Source organism: Lampris incognitus, chromosome 3, assembly GCF_029633865.1.
Source record: "Lampris incognitus isolate fLamInc1 chromosome 3, fLamInc1.hap2, whole genome shotgun sequence".
NCBI classification, from domain to species: Eukaryota; Metazoa; Chordata; class Actinopteri; order Lampriformes; family Lampridae; genus Lampris; species Lampris incognitus.
This window is the reverse complement of record NC_079213.1, coordinates 66,223,100-66,245,258: the sequence shown is the minus strand read 5'-3', so window position 1 is coordinate 66,245,258 and position 22,159 is coordinate 66,223,100. Positions and strand designations below refer to the sequence as shown.

The 22,159-nt window shown below is 45.2% G+C and overlaps 1 protein-coding gene across 1 annotated transcript in view; it reads right to left on the bottom strand.

Moving 5' to 3' along the window:
• lrp8 (low density lipoprotein receptor-related protein 8, apolipoprotein e receptor) overlaps positions 1-22,159 on the bottom strand; it is a 306,559-nt gene that overhangs the window by 52,249 nt on the left and 232,151 nt on the right. Inside the window, exons 7-9 of the mRNA XM_056275639.1 lie at positions 20,751-20,873; positions 16,221-16,340; positions 14,683-14,808 (exon numbers count right to left, since the gene is read on the bottom strand). Of these exons, the coding sequence (XP_056131614.1) occupies positions 14,683-14,808; positions 16,221-16,340; positions 20,751-20,873 (369 nt within the window). The remainder of the gene's footprint in view (positions 1-14,682; positions 14,809-16,220; positions 16,341-20,750; positions 20,874-22,159) is intronic.

Here is a 22,159-nt window from a genome sequence, read left to right as displayed (position 1 = left end):
AACCCTTCCACCATGGTGCGAATGGGAGGAGAAATGGGGTAGGGGTAATTCTGAAGGAAGAGCATGACAAGAGTGTGCTGGAGGTGAAGAGAGTGGCGGACAGTGATGAGTATGAAGCTGGAAATTGAAGGTGTGTTGATGAATGTTATCAGCACATATGCCCCACAAGTTGGGTGTGAGATGGAAGAAAAAGAAGAATTCTGGAGTGAGTCGGATGAAGTGGTGGAGAGTGTACCCAAGGAGGAGAGAGTGGTGATTGTACAACTGCAGAAATAGTGAGGGAGACAGCTAGGAAGGTACTTAGTGTGTCATCTGGACAGGAAGGAAGACGAGGAGACTTGGTGGTGGAATGAGGAAGTACAGCAAAGTGTACAGAGAGAGAGGTTGGTAAAGAAGAAGTGGGATAGTCAGAGAGTTGAAGAAAGTAGACAGGAGTATAAGGAGATGCAGCGTAAAGCGAAGAGAGAGGTGGCAAAGGCAAAGGAAAAGGTATATGGTGAGTTGTATGAGAGGGTAGACACTAAGGAAGGAGAAAAGGATTTGTACCGATTGGCTAGAAAGAGGGACTGAGCTGGGAAGGATGTGCAGCAGGTTAGGGTGTTCAAGGATAGAGATGGAAATGTGCTGACAAGTGAGGAGAGTGTGTTGAGAAGGTGGAAGGAGTACTTTGAGGGGCTGATGAATGAAGAAAATGAGAGAGAAGGTTGGATGATGTGGGGATAGTGAATCAGGAAGTGCGGTGGATTAGCAAGGAGGAAGTGAGGGCAGATATGAGGATGATGAAGAGTGGAAAGGCGGTTGGTTCAGATGACATACCTGTGGAGGCATGGAGATGTTTAGGAGAGATGGCAGTCAAGCTTTTAACTATACTGTTTAACATAATCTTAGAAAGCGAGAAGATGCCTGAGGAGTGGAGAAGAAGCATACTGGTACCAATTTTCAAGAATAAGGGTGATGTGCAGAACTGTAGCAACTACAGAGGTATAAAGTTGATCAGCCACAGCATGAAGATATGGGAAAGAGTAATAGAAGCCAGGTTAAGAGGACAGGTGATGATTAGCGAGCAGAAGTATGGTTTCATGTCACAAAAGAGCACCACAGAAGTGATGTTTGCTTTGAGAATGTTGATGGAGAAGTTTAGAGAAGGTCAGAAGGAGTTACATTGTGTCTTTGTGGATTTAGAGAAAGCATATGACAGGGTGCTGAGAGAGGTGTGGTATTGTATGAGAAGTCGGGAGTGGCAGAGAAGTATGTAAGAATGGTGCAGGATATGTATGAGGGCAGTGTGGTAAGGTGTGCATTAGGAATGACGGATGGGTTCAAGGTGGAGGTGGGATTACATCAAGGATCGGCTCTGAGCCCTTCCTTGTTTGCAATGGTGATGGACAGGTTGATGGATGAGATCAGGCAGGAGTCTCCACGGACGAGGATGTTCACAGATGACATTGTGATCTGTAGCGAGAGTAGGGAGCAGGTTGAGGAGTGCCTGGGAAGGTGGAGGTATGCACTGGAGAGAAGAGGAATGAAAGTCAGTAGGAGCAAGATGGAATACATATGCATGAATGAGAGGGAGGACAGAAGAATGGTGAGGATGCAAGGAGTAGAGGTGACGAAGGCATATGAGTTTAAATACTTGGGGTCAACTGTTCAAAGTAACAGGGAGTGCAGAAGAGAGGTGAAGAAGAGAGCGCAGGCAGGGTGGAGTGGGTGGAGAAGAGTGCCAGGAGTGCTTTGTGAAAGAGGGGTACCAGCAAGAGTTAAAGGGAAGGTTTATAAGATGGTAGTGAGACCAGCTATGTTGTATGGTTTGGAGACTGGCAATGATGAAAAGATGGAGGTGGCAGAGTTGAAGATGATAAGATTTTCTTTGGGAGTGACGAAGAAGGACAGGATTAGGAATGAGCATATTAGAGGGACAGCTTAGGTTGGTTGGTTTGGAGACAAAGCAAGAGAAGCGAGATTGAGATGGCTTGTACATGTGTGGAGAAGAGATGCTGGGTATATTGGGAGAAGGATGCTGAATATGGAGCTACCAGGGAAGAGGAACAGAGGAAGGCCAAAGAGGAGGTTTACGGATGTGGTGAGGGAGGGCACACAGGTAGCTGGCATTAGAGGAACATGCCAAGGACAGGAAGAGATGGAAACAGATGATCCACTCTGACAACCCCTAACGGGAGCAGCCAAAAGTAGCAGTAGCAGTAGTAGTAGTAGTAGTAGTAGTAGTAGTAGTTCTATTTTAGAGCAAAATCTGATCAAAACGTTGCTTCTAGGTTCTCCTCCTCCTGTTTGTGTGTGTTGTGAAGCCAATTTGTCTGCCATATAATCATATATGATGATATGATGCTTGCTTACTTTTGACCTACGCTATGTTTACCTGTAGTCTCTATTGCTTAGATAGATGCTTAAAGCTCATTTGTAGCAGAACAGAGGTAGTGTTATAAAGTGTCTTCTCCTTATGAACAAATAAAGGCCTATTGTCAGCTGTCTGCTGATAGCAGAGGAATGTACGGGACGCTCATTTGAGTCTAACGAGGTCTGAGTGAACGGCCCAGAAGAATTACGAGCTGGAAGATAAGCAAGAGAGCAGACCTGACCTATGAATTCTTTGAATAATATGCAAGTTCTGTTATCCACTGGGATGACAGTCCGGCAATAAAGATTAGCTACTTCATCCACACAGGATTAGGGAGACAGTCTCGGCACATACCACTGTGATCGTAACTCGGACTTGTTTACAAGATGCACGACTCAGCAGTTTGTGCTGCATGGTATAAAGGTTCTGAGATCAGTGCATGCACTTTAGCATCTATGCTTTGTGCGTCTGTTCATGAACATATTAAAGTGTGATAATACTGTAAGAGTTTTGTCTTGCTCCTCGTTTATTGTCAGAGAGGAATTGCCACCACAGTGTGCTGTTCATCGCCAAATAAGCTCCCCGAGACATATTTTTTTACAAGGCTAAAGGGGAGCATGATTCATGCATTTAAATAAATCTCACCCAGTGGACAAGGTCAGCTTCTTTATTTTTTATTTATCGGCTTTTCCCCCCTTTTTCTCCACAATTGTACTTGACCAATTCCGCCACCCTTCCGAGCTGCCCCGGTCTCTGCTCCACCCCCTCTGCCAATCAGGGGAGGGCTGCAGACTACCACGTGCCTCCTCTGATACATGTGGAGTCGCCAGCCACTTCTTTTCACCTGACAGTGAGGAGTTTTGCCGGGGAGACGTAGCGGGTGGGAGTCTCACATTATTCCCCCCAGTTCCCTTCCCCCCCCGAACAGGCACCCTAACTGACCAGAGGAGGCGTTAGTGCAGCAACCAGGACGCATACTCACATCCGGCTTCCCACCCGCAGACATGGCCAATTGTTTTTGTAGGGACGGATGCCTGACCAAGCCGGAGGTAACACGGGGGTTCGAACCGGCGATCCCCGTGTTGATAGGCCACGGAATAGACCGCTATGCTGCCCAGACACCCCTAAGGTCAGCTTCTCTGATCCCACACACATACATAGACAGAAACAGACACAGGCCGAGCACAAATGCCTGGCTATGCACACAAAAACACATACGTGAGTGTGTGCATACCTACATATGTGCGCTTTTCTCAACTCTTGTTGTTCCAGACAAAGAAGAGCGCCTATATCAAATATAATTCATGTGACTGCCCTCCATTCCATTTAGCGCTTCAGCATTAATCTGTCATCAAATTCCAAACAACAATGGAGATACCCTCCCCACTCCTCACACAACATCCCAATCTCTACAGTAAATCCCCTTCTCATGTCGACCCCTTCATCTATTTTTTGTCTTTCTGTCCCATCACCCTCCGATCTGTCACATCTGAAAAAGCAGGACAAGTGTGAAAAGAATCTCAAGGAGACAAAGTTCAAGTTTAGACTTGAAGTCATGTCACTCTGATCCCTCTTCTCGTATCAAAGCAAGCACCAATACTCAAATCCATGCCTGCCACAGACACACGCATCCTGAGGAACAAGTGCGTACATACACACTTGCACAAACTCAAACATGCACGCGCACAAACTTCCATCACGCCTGGATGGTTTTGCTCAGCCTCGATACGCCACAGACTGTTGTGAAGGGAGGAAATGCATTTCTACTTGTTTATGCAAACCTTACAACCATCAATTTTACCTGCTGAGAGAGAGAGAGACAGAGAGAGAGGAGACTGGATGGGATGAAGAGAAGACGAGTAGGACTGACTGGTAAAGAGAGGGCTAAAGGAAGAAATAAGGTAGAAGGAGGGAAGAATGCGAAAGACAGATGATAAGAATAAGAGAGATTCCAATTCCCTTTCATCAATCCCCAGCCACTCTCTAAAGATAGCATTTCATACTCTTTATCACTTGTCAAGGCGATAACCACTGGAGAGCTGGAGAGAGAGAACGAGAAAGAGAGAGAGAGAGAGAGAGAGAGAGAGAGAGAGAGAGAGAGAGAGAGAGAGAGAGAGAGAGAAAAAAGAAAAAGACAAAAAAGGCTGCATCATCATTCTGTCTCATCCATGCCCTTGTTGATGTCATCAAAAAGTGCTAAATCATCTCACCCTGGTGGATCATTCCAGTGCAAAAGTCAGCTTTCCTGACTACCACGCGTTCCCTTGGACATAGTAGTTTAATCTCTGCCACCTCAGGCCTGCTCTGCCCTGACCGCCAATTAAGATATGGTGTTGAGGAGATGAGCATGGGCCAGGGGGTGTGCTGTCAGACTGAATATAAGTGATAGACAGACAGACAGACAGACAGACAGACAGACAGACAGACAGACAGACAGATAGATAGATAGATAGATAGATAGATAGATAGATAGATAGATAGATAGATAGATAGATAGATAGATAGATAGATAGATAGATAGATAGATAGATAGATAGATAGATAGATAGATAGATAGATAGATAGATAGATAGATAGATAGATAGACAGACAGACAGACAGACAGACAGACAGACAGACAGACAGACAGACAGACAGACAGACAGACAGACAGACAGACAGACAGACAGACAGACAGACAGACAGACAGACAGACAGACAGACAGACAGACAGACAGACATAGATAAATAAATAGATAGATAGATAGATAGATAGATAGATAGATAGATAGATAGATAGATAGATAGATAGATAGATAGATAGATAGATAGATAGATAGATAGATAGATAGATAGATAGACAGACAGACAGACAGACAGATAGATGGATGGATAGATAGATAGACAGATTGATAGACAGACAGATAGATAGACAGAGATCGATAGATCGATAGATTGATTGATCGATAGACAGATAGATAGATAGATGGATAGATAGTTTTATTAGCCACACGACCAGGGCCGGTGGAATTTGTTTTTGGTACACTTTAAACTCTGCAGCACAACACATACACTACCGTTCAAAAGTTTGGGATCACCCAAACAATTTTGTGTTTTTCATGAAAAGTCACACTTATTCACCACCATATGTTGTGAAATGAATAGAAAATAGAGTCAAGACATTGACAAGGTTAGAAATAAGATTTTTTTTACATCAAACTTTGCTTTCCTCAAAGAATCCTCCATTTGCAGCAATTACAGCATTGCAGACCTTTGGCATTCTAGCTGTTAATTTGTTGAGGTAATCTGGAGAAATTGCACCCCACGCTTCCAGAAGCAGCTCCCACAAGTTGGATTGGTTGGATGGGCACTTCTTGCGTACCATACGGTCAAGCTGCTCCCACAACAGCTCAATGGGGTTCAGATCTGGTGACTGCGCTGGCCACTCCATTACCGATAGAATACCAGCTGCCTGCTTCTGCTCTAAATAGTTCTTGCACAATTTGGAGGTGTGTTTAGGGTCATTGTCCTGTTGTAGGATGAAATTGGCTCCAATCAAGCGCTGTCCACTGGGTATGGCATGGCGTTGCAAAATGGAGTGATAGCCTTCCTTATTCAGAATCCCTTTTACCCTGTACAAATCTCCCACCTTACCAGCACCAAAGCAACCCCAGACCATCACATTACCTCCACCATGCTTAACAGATGGCGTCAGGCATTCTTCCAGCATCTTTTCATTTGTTCTGCGTCTCACAAACGTTCTTCTTTGTGATCCAAACACCTCAAACTTGGATTCATCCGTCCACAACACTTTTTTCCAGTCTTCCTCTGTCCAATGTCTGTGTTCTTTTGCCCATCTTAATCTTTTTCTTTTATTGGTCAGTCTCAGATATGGCTTTTTCTTTGCCACTCTGCCCTGAAGCCCAGAATCCCGCAGCCGCCTCTTCACTGTAGATGTTGACACTGGTGTTTTGCGGGTACTATTTAATGAAGATGCCAGTTGGGGACCTGTGAGGCGTCTGTTTCTCAAACTAGAGACTCTAATGTACTTATCTTCTTGCTCAGTTGTGCAACACGGCCTCCCACTTCTTTTTCTACTCTGGTTAGAGCCTGTTTGTGCTGTCCTCTGAAGGGAGTAGTACACACCGGTGTAGGAAATCTTCAATTTCTTAGCAATTTCTCGCATGGAATAGCCTTCATTTCTAAGAACAAGAATAGACTGTCGAGTTTCAGATGAAAGTTCTCTTTTTCTGGCCATTTTGAGCGTTTAATTGACCCCACAAATGTGATGCTCCAGAAACTCAATCTGCTCAAAGGAAGGTCAGTTTTGTAGCTTCTGTAACGAGCTAAACTGTTTTCAGATGTGTGAACATGATTGCACAAGGGTTTTCTAATCATCAAATAGCCTTCTGAGCCAATGAGCAAACACATTGTACCATTAGAACACTGGAGTGATAGTTGCTTGAAATGGGCCTCTATACACCTATGTAGATATTGCACCAAAAACCAGACATTTGCAGCTAGAATAGTCATTTACCACATTAGCAATGTATAGAGTGTATTTCTTTAAAGTTAAGACTAGTTTAAAGTTATCTTCATTGAAAAGTACAGTGCTTTTCCTTCAAAAATATGGACATTTCAATGTGATCCCAAACTTTTGAACGGTAGTGTACATGGACAACAACAGACACGCCACATATTATCATGATCAATACAGTTACACAATAATAGAAATAAACACATCACGCATAACAGTTAGGTGAATGGTGGTGTTTATGCCAGTGGTGTGTGAGGAGGGTGACTATAGGGAGGAATTCAGAGTCCTGATGGCTAGGGTGGGAAAAAAAAAAGCTGTTTGTGAAGTGTTTGGTCTTAGCGGACAATGACCTGTAGCGCCTCCCTGAGGGAAAGAGCTGGGAGAGGTAATGAGCAGGATGTGAGGGGTCGGAGACGGTCTTCTTTGCTCGCTCTACAGTGCGGTGAGTATGTAGAGATTCAACTGAGGGGAGTGGGTTGCCTACGATCTTCGATGCCGTGCCGCCGTGCCATACTGTAATGGAAGATGTTACGATGGACTCCATAATGGCTGAGTAAAACAGACCGGGCGGTTGGTGTTTGATCCGGTAGTTTTGATTTGATTCACGCCAAAACAGCTAATTATCATTGTTAGGGGATGAAGTAAGCGGAACTACACAAAGGTCTGAGTGTGTGTGTGTGTGTGTGTTTGTGCGAGTGATATAAGAATTGTATGTATCATGCAGGCTGCTATGGATGCTTTGTGACAGCCAGTGCAAACGGCCAAAAAGTGAAGTTGTTGGGGTGATGATCATGATGTGCTGAAATGAATGCACAGAGCTCTCGGCTCAAAAAAAAGAAAGAAAGAAAGAAAGAAAGCATACACATAACTGGCAGTCAGGACAGGCAATTAAGTCTCTGTCAACAACAGAAATGTGCCTTTAACCTCTATAACTCTAGACGCCGTGTCCCACTTTACAAGTGTGTCCTCAGGCAAAGAAAGTTATGTTTGTTTTTTGGTTTTTTTTGTAACCTCAAAGGTGAAAGGCCAATGCACCTTCAAGAAAGTTACATTTTCTACATCTAAAAGTCCTGAAACTTTAAGAACCCCTGTTTTCAAAGCCTTGCTGTTGGAAGCCCAGAGGTGTCTAAAAGTCAGGACAGGGCAAGCTAAAAGTAGGTCCTCAAATTTTACAGCAGATAAAGGTCCATCCATCCATCCATTCTCTGAACCGCTTATCCTGCCCTCAGGGTGGCAGGGATGATGGAGCCTATCCCAGCAGCCATTGGGCGGCAGGCAGGGAGACACCCTGGACAGGCCGGCAGGCCATCACAGGGCCGACACACACACATTCATTCCTAGGGACAATTTAGTATGGCCGATTCACCTGACCTACATGTCTTTGGACTGTGGGAGGAAACCGGACCCCCCAGAGGAAACCCACGCAGACACAGGGAGAACATGCAAACTCCACACAGAGGACGACCCAGGACAACCCCCAATGTTGCACTACCCCGGGGCTCGAACCCAGGACCTTCTTGCTGTGAGGCGACTGCGCTAACCACTGCGCCACCGTGCTGCTAATGGTAATATACATTTCATAATATAATTTTGTATTAAACTGTAAATATGTAAAGAATTTATTCTTCAGGCACACAGGCCTTAGCCTACATTTACTGCATGGCGGGTCGGTTTCTGTCTCGATGAATTTACCATGTACTGTTCTGCCGATGAGATTATAGCATATAGATTATTGACTATTGCAAACTGTTCTCTTCGCTCACATGTCTTTTCTCTCTCTCTCTCTCTCTCTCTCTCTCTCTCTCCGAATGTCTTCTCCTTTCTCTTCTTCTGTGTGTGTGTGAATGGTGTGATGTGATTCTCCCTTGTGTGCACGTGCAGTCTGTCCCCCTCCCAGGTCTCCATGGTGATGATGGTCGCCACCTGGACACTGCTTGGCATCCCCCTCATCACACTATCTTTTTATATATCTTATAAATCCGTAATTTGGCTATCCTGTTTCAACGTTATGTCCTGCTCTCACTCAGACGTGTGACTAATGTGTTGTTTTTTTTTTTTGTCTACACGGTGATGGTGGTCACATGGCTCAGGTCCTGGGCTGTTCCGGTGGCGAGGAGGATGAGGAGGATGACACTGCTTGGCATCCTCCTCATCATATTCTTCATATATCTTATATTTCTGTTATCCTTTTCAATGTTGTATTCTGTAAATTGTGTTTTGTTCTGTACACACAACATCCATTACACGTTGTCCGTCTTGGGAGAGAGCTATCCCTCCTCCGTTGTTCTCCACGAGGTTTCTTCCTGTTTTCTCTCCCCGTTAAAGGTGCGAGGGCCTAAGGACAGGATGTTGTATTGCTGTAAAGCCCCCTGAGGCAAAGTTGTAATTTGTGATATTGGGCCGTACAAATAAAGTTGACTTGACTTGACTTCATCCTGCTCCATCCATCCTTCCTCTTCCTCCGTGGTTGGTGGCTGCCAGTTCCTGTTGCTTGCCTACTGTGGGAGAGCGAAGCCCGCTGAGGCTGTAGCTGTGATTAGAAGTTAGGTAAATAAACTCGACTTGCCTTGAGTGCTATGCTGTGTTATGATGGGATCGTTTTAGGCGGACTGGATAACGTTTGGAGGGCTGGTCTTCTGAAAACAGGGCACAAACAGGAGAGAAAACCTCTGCCTGATGCGATCTGACAGCATCGCGCAAAATGTTGGGTCCCGCGGAAAAATATAATTGACACTACAGGGAAAGTTTGGCCGCCGCATAAAAACTATTTTGAAATGTGTGTGTGCTCAAACTGTCAACCTGCCCTCATTGTGGCGAGGCCCATGGTACACTTTACTGTAGACAAGGGAGCGAGAGAGAGAGAAAAAAGAGGGGGAGAGAGAGCCATAAAAACACTGATTTTAAGCCAGCAGTTTGCGGTAGTACAACACATCGTATACCAACCGCCATTAAAAATCAAAGAAGAAGAAAAACGATTTTCGGAAACTTGTGATCCATCGTGACTTCAGCAGAACAAAGACGGAGTTTGGCTGTCAAACTTTTACGACTTGTTGTGTGCACATTGTTTTGCAGTAGAAAAAAAAACACAATCAAAAAAAATAGTTTTGTTGTTCTGAGTTCTCCGTCTGCTTCGCTCTCGGTGGCTTTTTCGGTGGGTTTCCGTTCCCCTCGTAATACAGGATGTCCACACCTAAACATCAAATGTGTTCTGACACTAACCGGGCGGCCCAGACTGGCCCATGAGGGGATCGTGAGGCCGAAGATTGAATCTGTAAATGCCTCCACTCCACAAGATGATCTGGGAAGATCATCTGTTCAAAGCGGCCACAAGCTGGGTCCGCTCCCTTGATTCTGATGCAGCGCAAATTGGGCCTGAAGTCGGGCCGATTATCCTGAAGCACACGCCCAGCCTACGATGCAGCCGGAGTTCTCCATCTATCTAATCTATCGGTCTCTCTGTCTGTCTGTCTGTCTAACGCCCTATCTATTTATCTATCTATCCATCCATCCCTCTCTCTCTCTCTTGCTCTCTCTCTCACACACACACACACACAGGACAGAGGTTAGGTGTGGATGGACGGATGGAGATGGTGTGAAAAGGAAAGCGGCAGAGGGGAATGGTGTAAAGTGTCTAGCATATGGACGGGTCAGAGGGACTCGGTACAGACCACAGCTGTGCCAGATGTCCATTTGCCCTCCACCCGGCCTTCAATATCCAGAGCTGTCTTTGTGTCCCTGCCTTTGTCTCTTTTCTACAATATCTCTCCCTTCAAGCTCTCTCTCTCTCTCTCTCTCTGTATCTCAGTTCCTCTATTTTCTCCATCCCTCTCACACACAGTCATTAATAACTTCAGTCTCGGCAAGCTGCGTCGCACTCGTTAAGGTGTAAACACAAAAACCGTGAATGCAATTAGTGTTGAACAAGGCTTACTTCAAGGAACTTATATACACTCCATTGTATTAAAAAAGCAACCCCCCCCGCCTCACCACACACACACACACACACACACACACACACACACCGGCTCAGAAAAGTGACCACGACACGGCTCCGACTTGGGATTTTGCTTTTAATTAGCACCGTCACCATGACCGCTGCACATTACTCGGCAATTAATCCACGCCGCCCCAGACCACACAGGAGCTAGGATTAAAACTGAACGCACAACGAGCAGCAGTGTGGACCAACAGCGGCTGGTTTTACCTCAGCGATGACCTTTCTCAGAACGCGAGCCCTCGCTCCGACGCTCATCCGAGTTTTAACGGTTCTCTCTGCATGCTGAGCCTTCCACTAACACGGAGCCAGCTTAGGAACGGGACCGCATGAACAACCGAACCACACACGGCCAGGCGAGCGTGTCTTGAGCCGACGCGGTAGGACAAACCGACGGCGTTGTGTCTCTTTAATGTTGTCTGTCCCTGACTGGATGTCTCTGTAATAGGTATAATGGGGGGGGTAGATAAATAAATAAATAAATAAATAAATAAATAAATAAATAAATAAATAATGAAGGTTCGGCGTCTCGTAGCCTCGCATGCAATACGCTTAATGACCTTGTCACTTCGGCTGTCACACCGCTTCACAGCCCCGAGCCGCCTCACCGGCAGTAAGTCACTGGAGAGATGTGTGCATGAGTGTGTTAAAATAGTCCTTAGACCAACAGCATGTGCATGTGTCACAGTAAATATGTAGTTCTTGGTGAGTGCGGGCACGCCTGCATGCAAGCGTTCACGTGTTTGAGTGCATGTGTGTGCGTGTGTGTGTGTGTAGAAACAAATGTGTGCGCTAACGTGCAAATACAGCTTCATCGAGTCCACATTAGCTCAGCCTCACAAAGCAAGACGGCTTCATATTTACGGTTCAGCGCCATTCCGCGCCTATGAGTAAATAAACCCCAGCATAGATAATAATCTGTCTTTCTCATTTTGTCTCTCTATCTGTCTGTCACTGGCCGCTGTGCAGTGAGCCACAATCAACAACGACTGCACAACTCTTCATCACCTGGATCGACGTGGGGCTATTCTTACCGCGTATCCGTTCATCCATCTCTCCCTCTCCTCTCTCCTCCCCAGCCATCCGGCCCTCTAACAACCGCCTTGCTTTCTGACAAGGAGGGTTTGTTCTCCCTCGCACGGTAATAAAGATTCAAATGCAGAGATGTGAAGCGATCAATGGTGGGTTTTTTTACGCCACTTAGCTTCGGAGCGGAGGCCCGCTAACATTAAGCTCTCTCATTATTACACCAGTTTGCCCCGTAATGACTGAACCTACGACTGATGGGACTAATCATGAAAAAACACTCTTTTTTTTCTCTCTTTCTACTCTCACGGAGATCAATTTTGTTTTGTTTCTCGATGGCTAGAGGCTCTGTTCTCTTTGTGGGTCAATGGACGGGATCTGACACTAACACTGTCATGGCTGTGGGATTCACTTCCTGCAGCTATCGAGGAATCAGGGCTGTATTCGCCCTGTAGCTCAGCCAGGGGAGGATGGCTGTGACTCTACCAAGACTGGAGGCTAGCTCCTCACTGGGGTCCACTGTCCTTAATTAAAAATGAAGAAATAAGGGGCGTCCGGGTGGCATGGCAGTCTATTCTGTTGCCTATCGACACGGGGATCGCTGGTTCGAATCCCCGTATCACCTCCGGTTTTATCGGCCGACAGTTGGCCGTGTCTGCGGGTGGGAAGCTGCGGGTATGTGTCCTGGTCGTTGCACTAGTGCCTCCTCTGTCCGGTAAGGGCACCTGTTCGGGGGGGGGGGGGGGGGGGGGGGGGCGACGACTGGGAGGAATAGTGTGATCCTCCCACGCGCTACGTCCCCCTGGCGAAACCCCTCACTGTCAGGTGAAAAGAAGCAGCTGGCGACGCCACATGTATTGGAGGAGGTATGTGGTAGTCTACAGCCCTCCCCGGATCGGCAGAGGGGGTGGAGCAGTGACCGGGATGGCTCGGAAGAGTGGGGTAATTGGCCAAGTACAATTATGAGAAGGGGGGGGGCGATAAATAAACAAATAAATAAATAAGGCTGCTCTGATGGCCGAGCGGAATAAACCGCCGTTCTTGCAGTCCACTCGTCATGTGGCTGGGAGGTTCATATCCCAGACTCGCCGTAACCGGTCCCGGCCGCGATATTATGAACCCTACATAGGCCTCGCCAAAATCCCGTTTCTGGCTTTGTCACGTGTGCGCCACCGTAGCAACGCGAAAATATGTTGTTATGGGGTTAGCGCTCATCAAGGAAACGCTGTACACCCACAATTTAACCTGTCTAAGTTATCCACAATCAACATTGACGTTTTTAACTCAATCTTTGCTTGCTCCACGTTTGAGCATAGGATACTGATCAGCTTTCTTAAATGTGAGAAAGTCTATTTATTAGATATATGTTCATTTTCAGACAACTAACGTTACTTACCTCCGTTCTGTTGTTGACAGCCAGCAGTCCAAAATTACAAAAGCAGCCAGCTGTCCAAAATTGCGAAAAATACAAAATTACAAAATTGAAGGTAGCTAACGTTAGCTTTGCTTCGCACCGAGTTGATAGTTGATTGTTTCCTTAGCAACGCAGCGGAAATCCGGCGTCCGTTCGCGAGATTTGGGACAGGGTACGGGATTTTGGCGAGGGCTATGTAGGGTTCATAATATCGCGTCCCGGCCAGAGCGTCCACGGGTTAAGGCATTCATTAGGTCACCCTTACTCGAGGGATAGTGGTTGTAGATTGGTGTAGTGTTCGGGGACTCGTTGTTCTCCAGCGACCCCTCTGGCCCATCCGGGCGCCTGCAGCCAAGCAACTGAAAACATTCTCCCTACGTCTCCTTCGCGGCCTGAAGGTAGTGCAATCCATGCGAGGCTTCAGCGTGTAAACTAGCGAGAACAGCCGACACGAGTTTGAAGGAAGCTGGCGTTACGACTATCTCCTTCCTGTGGAAACGTGAACCAGGGGAGTTGTCTGACAAGTGTTCCGGCCATATGCCATTGGGTTAATCGGGTGGGATAAGGGGAAAAACTAGAAATAAATTAAAAGATAAATAAATAAAAATGTACAGACATATTAAGTCCCTTTGTATTTACCAATGGTCATATAAGAGAAATGTAGGCGTGCAGATCCACTAGGAAGCTCTCTCTTCAGCACTGCCTTTCTCTTCTAGATTGTTTTTTCAATACAAAGTAATTTTGTGCAGCTGCGTGCTTCATTAAACTTTATAAGGCACTTCAAGGTTTCAATACTGCTGTTTTCTTAAAAGAAAAAAAAGCCTATCGTTACTATCTGCAGTAAACATCCTAGTTCATATGCAAGTACTGTTTGCATCCTTGTTGAATGCCGCTGTCCTTGAGAAATAATACTGTATTATGCCTCCTCATATTGCTCCAAGGCTCGCTTGAGACCGGGGGGGCTTGATTTCCATTCATATCCAGGCTGGGAGTGTGTTTACCCTGTGGTGACGAGGGACACAAACCCCTGCTATGACCTACAATGACCTGTCAACCCCCACACACCCCAATATCCTTTCCCTTCCCCACAGGGGAGGGTGGGGGGGGGGTGACAGCTGACTGCTAACTTTTTCATTAGTGGGGACTGCAGAAAAAGATGGCAAATATTTACCATCTCGTTGATTGCTGCCCTAGGCTTGCATACAAAGCAGGCGGCTCTTTTATCAGGGTCTGGAAGTGTGAGAATGGTCTCGGACATGGCTCGGGGGCACGGTATGTGTGCAAGGCTTTCACTGGCTCAAACTTCTTACCGAGCATATTTATGTGTGAACGGGATTGTGCTTATTTGTGCATCTGAATGTGTGTGGTAAATAGCTTACCCACAGCCTTGCAGGTCTTAGAGACAGGGTCCATTTCATATCCTTCATAGCACTCGCACTTGTAGTCCCCTTTGTAGTTGATGCAGATTTGACTGCAGGCATCCGGGTTTTCACACTCATCTATGTCTGCACAGAGGTGGCATAAGAAAGACACACACATTATAAAGAGTTGCAGGAGGCACGCCACATAAATGCTGGAAAGATGTTATAGGCATAATGCTAGGTGCCTTCGGGGAAAAATCAGAATCGCGTTTATTGGCCAGGTAGGTTTGCACACACATGGAATTTGACTCCGGTTTCGTGGCTCTCTCGCGTACTTAATTTAATATAGAATAACAACACTACAACACAACAATCTTCAGAACTATACACAAGGGTTGACTTATACAGGAGAAATAAGATGATAAAGTGCAATGGTGCAGAGAATATATATCAAAGATGCTGAAATAGATGTTAGCAGGTACATACAAAAGTTACTTTTATTGGCCAACATGCAGTGTGATGAACATGTACTTTTTTTTTCTTTTTTATAATAATTGCAAAAAGAAACTTAGGTAGCACCACAGAAACATCAATCCTGTGGAAAAGCAGTCTTGAACAACATTCACACTGAAATTTTTGCTGACGTGGATGAAATCTGTCATCCTAAACCAAATAATCTCAGGTAATTCAATCAGACAATACTACAAACTGTGTGCTTATGTGTGCTACATGTCAGAAAGTGGAATCACTGAAATTCTAACAAAGCTTTACTGTTGAGTGACTAATTGGATCAGAGCTCTTGTTAATGTTGAAACAATTATCTTAAAATTTTGAAATTTTAAGGTATTTACTCATTTTAATAATAATAATATAAATTATTATTAATAAACAAAAATATAAAATAATAATATAAATAATAATAATAATAAAAAATAACAACTATTTAATATAATAATTATTAAGCAAAGTATTTATAATATTATCTTAAAATTTTGAAATTTTAAGGTATTTACTTATTTTTAATAATAATTTACAATAATAATAATATAATTATTATTAATAAAAATATAAAATAAAAATATAAATAATATAAATAATAATAATTATTATTATTAAGCAGAGTATTTATAGTATTATCTTAAAATTTGAAAAAAAAATATTGCTGCTGTAGGACAATGCTTCATATTTCTACCGACTGCTTTATGTTAGCAGGATGGCTTTAACTCACTACTGCATGAGCACTGCAGACACTGACATACGTACATCTAATGTAAAAGACAGGTGAAACTGCAGTCTCTATAGGAACCAAGTGACACAGCATTAAGCAGAGAAGAAGAAAAGAGGGCACAGAGGAAAAACACGGCAACACACAGCAAAACACACATGGACAATAAAGGATGCCATGGAACTGACCAGGACACAACACAACAGGGAAATATGAACCAGACCAGTCCACTCCAGTTTAATCTATTCCACTCCGGTTGAGCCCCGACACGGCATAATCCCACATTAGGTCATGCATGTTAACACATCAGTGAGTAGCACAACTTTTTCACCTCCGCAAGTCTTCTTGTCCAGAAGTTTGTATCCGGAGGGACAGTCACACTCATAACCAATTCTCCGGTCCCTGCAGATGTGGGAGCAGCCACCATTGTTGTCTGCACACTCATTTAGACCTGAGGAGGGACACCGAGAGAGAGAGAGACGGGGATAAGGAGTGAGGATGTGAGGAAGTAAAGAGTCAGAGAGAGCGTGATGAAAAGAGATGAGAAAAAGATGAAACAACCCCTGCAGGTTAACGAACAGAACAACACAGACAAGATAACTCACGGAGGAAGGGAGCTGGACAGAGACAAACCGTCGCACACGTGTCACTGCAGCATATTTTGTGTGCATGTGTGTGTGTGTATGGATGTACGTGTGTTGGTATAAATATTTTCCTTCTGCCAGCAACGATTTGATAATTTTCCTCACAAGAAGGTTTTTGTACCCCGTCAGATATCAACACAGGCAACAAACTCTCATCTAGAGACAGAGACACACAGAAAGAGGAGAGAGTATGATCGAGAGAGAGAGAGAGAGAGAGAGAGAGAGAGAGAGAGAGAGAGAGAGAGAGAGAGAGAGAGAGAGAGAGAGAGAGAGAGAGAGAGAGAGAGAGAGACAGTTGGTGTGTGTGTGTGTGTGTGTGTGTGTTGCTGTTTATTGTTTAGGGCCCTTGGACACAGTGCTGATTAAAGTCACCTGGAACCAATCAATCTGCTGTCCGCTGAGGGAGTCTTGCCACATGTCCCAGGTGCCACCCTACTCTCCTTTCCATTGTTGTGGTGACACCCCACCTCCCCCACATCCTCCACCCATCTTCTCCCTTAATTCTCTCCTTTTCCTGCTTTTCATCATCCCCCTCTCTTTGTCTCTCTCATTTTCTATACCTTCAATTATCCCCTCTGTCTTTCAACTACGCCAGGGGTTAGAGAGACTGGCACAAAAAAAAGCTAAAGCTAAAGCTGGCACTTCATTACCGGTTTACATTAAAGATTTAAGCCACGGGGCCTCAGGTACTGCTGAGAGTTAAAGACAAAGATTAAGAAATGGAAAAGTGAGAGAGTGAGAGTGAGAGAGCATGAGCGAGACAGCAAGAGAGAGAGACAGAGTGATTGAGAGAGCAAGAGAAAGAGTGAGAGAGTGAGTGAGAGTGGGCAATAGAGAGTGAGAGAGCAAGAGAGAGAGTGAGAGAGAGCAAGTGAGAGAAAGAGTGAGAGAGCGAGAGAGAGCGAGATGATAAGGTGTCAGGAACATTAGATAAAGGTTTCATTTTTGTAATTCCGGTTTCAGATTTCAGGATGGTCAATTTATTCTAACACCTACATCCACTTTCCGTGGTACAAGGAACGTTGTGTTTACCCACCTACATGCAGTACGACTGACATTTACTTGACGTAGCACAACAATCTCAAAGTACCTTAAGAATTGACCTGATGAAACTCTTGGATGGCTGGACCACTTGGGGAGGATGCAAACCCACACACTATTCCAATCTGATACACCAGTGTGCTGCAGAAACCCGGCGTCTCCAAATGTTATGTACGCACTTTAAACCCTTGAGACGGCAAAAGGGAAAACCTCATTACAGCTTATTTCCATTAAACTCGAGAGTGCAGCAGGCCATAAAGAAGGGCAGCTTACCGACTTTTAGTTTGATAGCCCTGTTTATTGATTATTTTCTGAGATCACCGCAAAACAATGCGAGACCACTGCCGGACTGCGGGGGAAAAAAAAAGAGTGCCAAATTAGTTAAGTCATTGAGATGGGTTGAATCCTGAACGACCACTTGTAAGTTGACTTGAGTAGACATTTTAATTGATACAGCACTGGTTTTGTAATATATTCATATAACCCAGTGGATAACTTTTTTTTTTCATTTATTTGAGTGGCCTTATCTACAGACAGTCTTATTTGTTTCTTTAATTAATGGAAGTAAAACCACACGACACTTAACTATATGTGACCGGTCACGAGTGCTTTATTTTCAATGCGGGAGCTGCGACTGAGGCGCGCTAAGTGCTAATTATCCGCGGTGCGTGGATGATCTGCGGTGTGCTCCATGGATGATGGAGCCCAATCATGTTTTCTTAGAAAAGAATGCACCAGAGGGCAAGGTCGGCTGGCTCTCTGATCATAATGAGACAGCTGAGAATCTTGATCAAATGAAGCTCCGATTACTAAGGCGAGTGACCACACGCATTTGAAGTAGTTGCTGACATTTTTTTTTACAGCTTTAAAGCATGAGCATGAGGGGATATGTGTGCGAGATGGGTATAGAGAAGTGTACACCAATAAGCCAAAACATTATAACCACTGACAGGTAAGTTAATAGCATTGGCACCTGTCAAGGGGTGGGATGTATCGGGCAGCAAGTAGACAGTCAGTTCTTGAAGTTGATGTGTTGGAAGCAGGAAAATGGTCAAGTGTAAGGATCTGAGTGACTTTGACAAGGGCCAAATTGTGATGGCTAGAAGGATGACTGGGTCAGAGCGTCTCCAAACTGGCAGGTCTTGTGGGGTGTTCCTGGTATGTAGGGGTCAGTACCTACCAAAAGTGGCCCAAGGAAGGACAGCTGGTGAACCGGCGACAGGGTCAAGGGCACTCAAGGCTCACTGATAAGCATGGAGAGTGAAAACTAGCCTGTCTGGTTCGATCCCACAGAAGAGCTACTGTAGCTCTTCCAGCTGAAAAAATTAACACTGGCTATGACAGACAGGCATCAAGACACACAGTGCATCACAGCTTGCTGTGTATGGGGCTGCGTAGCTGCAGACTGGTCAGAGTGCCCATGACGACACCTGTCGACCACCAAAAGTGCCTACAATGGGCACATGAACGTCAGAACTGGACCATGGAGCAATGGAAGAAGGTGGCCTGGTCTGATGAATCACGTTTTCTTTTACATCATGTGGATGGCTGGGTGCATGTGCGTCATTTACGAGGGGAAGAGATGGCACCAGGGTGCACTATGGGAAGAAGGCAAGCTGGTGGAGGCAGTGTGACGCTCTGGGCAGTGTTCTGCTGGGAAACCTTGGGTCCCGGCATTCATGTAGATGTTACTTTGACACGTACCACCTACCTAAACATCATTGCAGACCAGGTACACCCCTTCATGAAAACGGAATTCCCTGATGGCAGTGTCCTCTTTCAGCAGGATAATGTGCCCTGCCACACTGCACACATTGTTCAGGGATGGTTTGAGGAACATGAGAGAAAGAGTTCAAGCTGTTGCCTTGGCCTCCAAATTCCCCAGATCTCAATCCGATCGAGCATCTGTGGGATGTGCTGGAAAAACAAGTCTGATCCATGGAGGCCCCACCTTAAGGATCTGCTGCTGACATCTTGGTACCAGATACCAAAGGACACCTTCAGAGGGTCTTGTGGAGTCCATGCCTCGATGGGTCAGAGCTGTTTTGGTGGCACGAGGGGGATTTACACAATATTAGGCAGGTGGTTTTAATGTTTTGGCTAATCAGTGTATGTTTGTGTGTGTGTGTGTTGTGTGTGTGTGTGTGTGTGTGTGTGTGTGTGTGTGTGTGTGTGTGTGTGTGTGTGTGTGTGTGTGTGTGTGTGTGTGTGTGTATTTTTCTATGGTTGTATTCTCATGAGCAAATATGGAAAGGCTTGTTATTCTCAAGTCTGCAGTTGAGACTGATTTCCCTTGTTCTCTTTTTGGCCCTGGACCCAATTTGCTTTTCAAATGTTTAAACATTTTTTGTTTTGTTAAATTTAGCTTGATGATAAAGAAAAGACTCAAATAAAAGACATCTTTCAGGCAGCAGGCCATTTGAGGTCCCCAAGATGCAGTAAATAATTCTGCAAGTCCATCAACCACGGACACTTCTGTTCCCTATTTCAAGGGGAAGTAAAATAATCATCAATAATAAAAAATCCCTTTATACATATTGATAAAACCATACCAATAATGTAAAACATGCAGTTATAATTTATTAAAACTGGTCAAAATAAGGACAAACTAAATTGATCAACACAAAATGAGGCTAACAACCCCACTGTGTCAACAGAAGAACCTCAGGTAATATGTCTCAGAGGCATGTGGACATTTGTCCACAGTAAGGCCTCATTTTGAGTGAAATATTGATTAATATTAATGTGTTTTTCCAATATTCCAGCTGTAAAAAGCTCTCCAAATAACTAAATATCTGCACTCAAATTTGGTCTTGACCACTTTTGGCGTCAATCTTGATCTCAACCGATGAACACCTCGGCCTTGGCCGGGATGCGTCTTGGTTTGGGTCTCGGCTGAGACCGTCTTGACTACAACCCTGTGTAACGGCAGATCCAGCTGTCTGAGGTACAGAAAGACCCTGATGAGGTTAGGTGTGTGTGTGTTGTGTGTTGTGTGTGTGTGTGTGTCTGTGTGTGAGATATATATATATATATATATATATATATATATATATATATATATAGAGAGAGAGAGAGAGAGAGAGAGAGAGAGGGAAAATGGGCAGATGAGCGGTACAGTGTGAATGCTGTATGAAGGAAAAGAGAGACAGAAAGAGAAAGAAAAATGGCCTTACCGCACTCCTTCATGGGTTCATCGGACCAGTCCTTGCAGTCTTTAACGTCGTCACACACCTTGTTGTTGTCAATACACTCCCCGTTCTTACAGCGGAACTTTCTGGGCCCATCGCATTTTGTAGCTGCAAGTACAGTTAAAAAAATAATAATAGAGATTTTGAATAATATAATTTTGGAAATAATAAATATGAAAAACACTTTCGTAAGAGCAACACAACATATGTAATATATTGTGATATACCATTCGGTACAGTTCCTTTTCTACACAAAACTAGTCTCCAGGTCAGTCTTGATGCTTGAATTTTACGAAACGAGGATTAACTGATTTCGCCCCACAATTCCTAGTGAGGCCGAGCTGAAGGTGCATCTGTAGTGAGTTGCTGAGCATGCGATGGTACTGATGAGAGTCTGGCAGCTCAGTCATGGTTTCTGATGAACGTTCTGCTGGCCAGTGGCCAGTGGCTGGTGGCTGGTGGCCGCCGGCCGCTGGCTAGGTGAGGAGCACACTTGATAACACCACCACTGTGGGTGCACTGCAGCAGCCTGGCTGCTCTGGAATGATAGAGGCTTAGCAACCCACAGACTTTAATGAAACACATGGACTTAAAGGCAGTGTCTCTCTCTCTCTCCCATGGACCCCCCCACCCCACCCAACACAAACACACTCGTTTTTCTACACTTCTGAGGAGTCTCATTCACGTCACTTATTCCGTAGCCTCGATCCCTAACCATCAGAACTACATACCTAAACTCAACCCTTCAAAAACCTTAACCCTGGGGGGTGTCTGGGTAGCATGGCGGTCTATTCCGTGCCTACCAACATGGGGATCGGCAGTTTGAATCCCCGTGTTACCTCCGGCTTGGTCGGGCGTCCTTACAGACACAATTGGCCGTGTCTGTGGGTGGGAAGCTGGATATGGGTAAGTGTCCTGGTCGCTGCACTAGCGCCTCCTCTGGTTGGTCAGGGTGCCTTTTCCTGGGGGGGGGGTGAGGGGAATGGTGTGATCCTCCCATGCACTACGACCCCTGGTGAAACTCCTCACTGTCAGGTGAAAAAGAAGCGGCTGGCGACTCCACATACATGGGAGGAGGCATGTGGTAGTCTGCAGCCCTCCCCGGACCAGCGGGGGGGGGGGGGGGACCTTAACCCCAAACCAAAGTCCTAACTCTAAAACAGACCCTCAGAGAAGGGAGGATAAGCCAGCATGTCCTCACTGAGCAAACATGTCCTCCCTCCGGTGGCTAAAAGCTCAAATTACGCTTATCAAAAGCGGAAGTAAGAAAACACGCATGCCTGCACGCACACACACACACACACACACACACACACACACACACACACAAACACACACACACACACACACACACACACACACACACACACACAATCGCTAGACTTGTTGGCAGC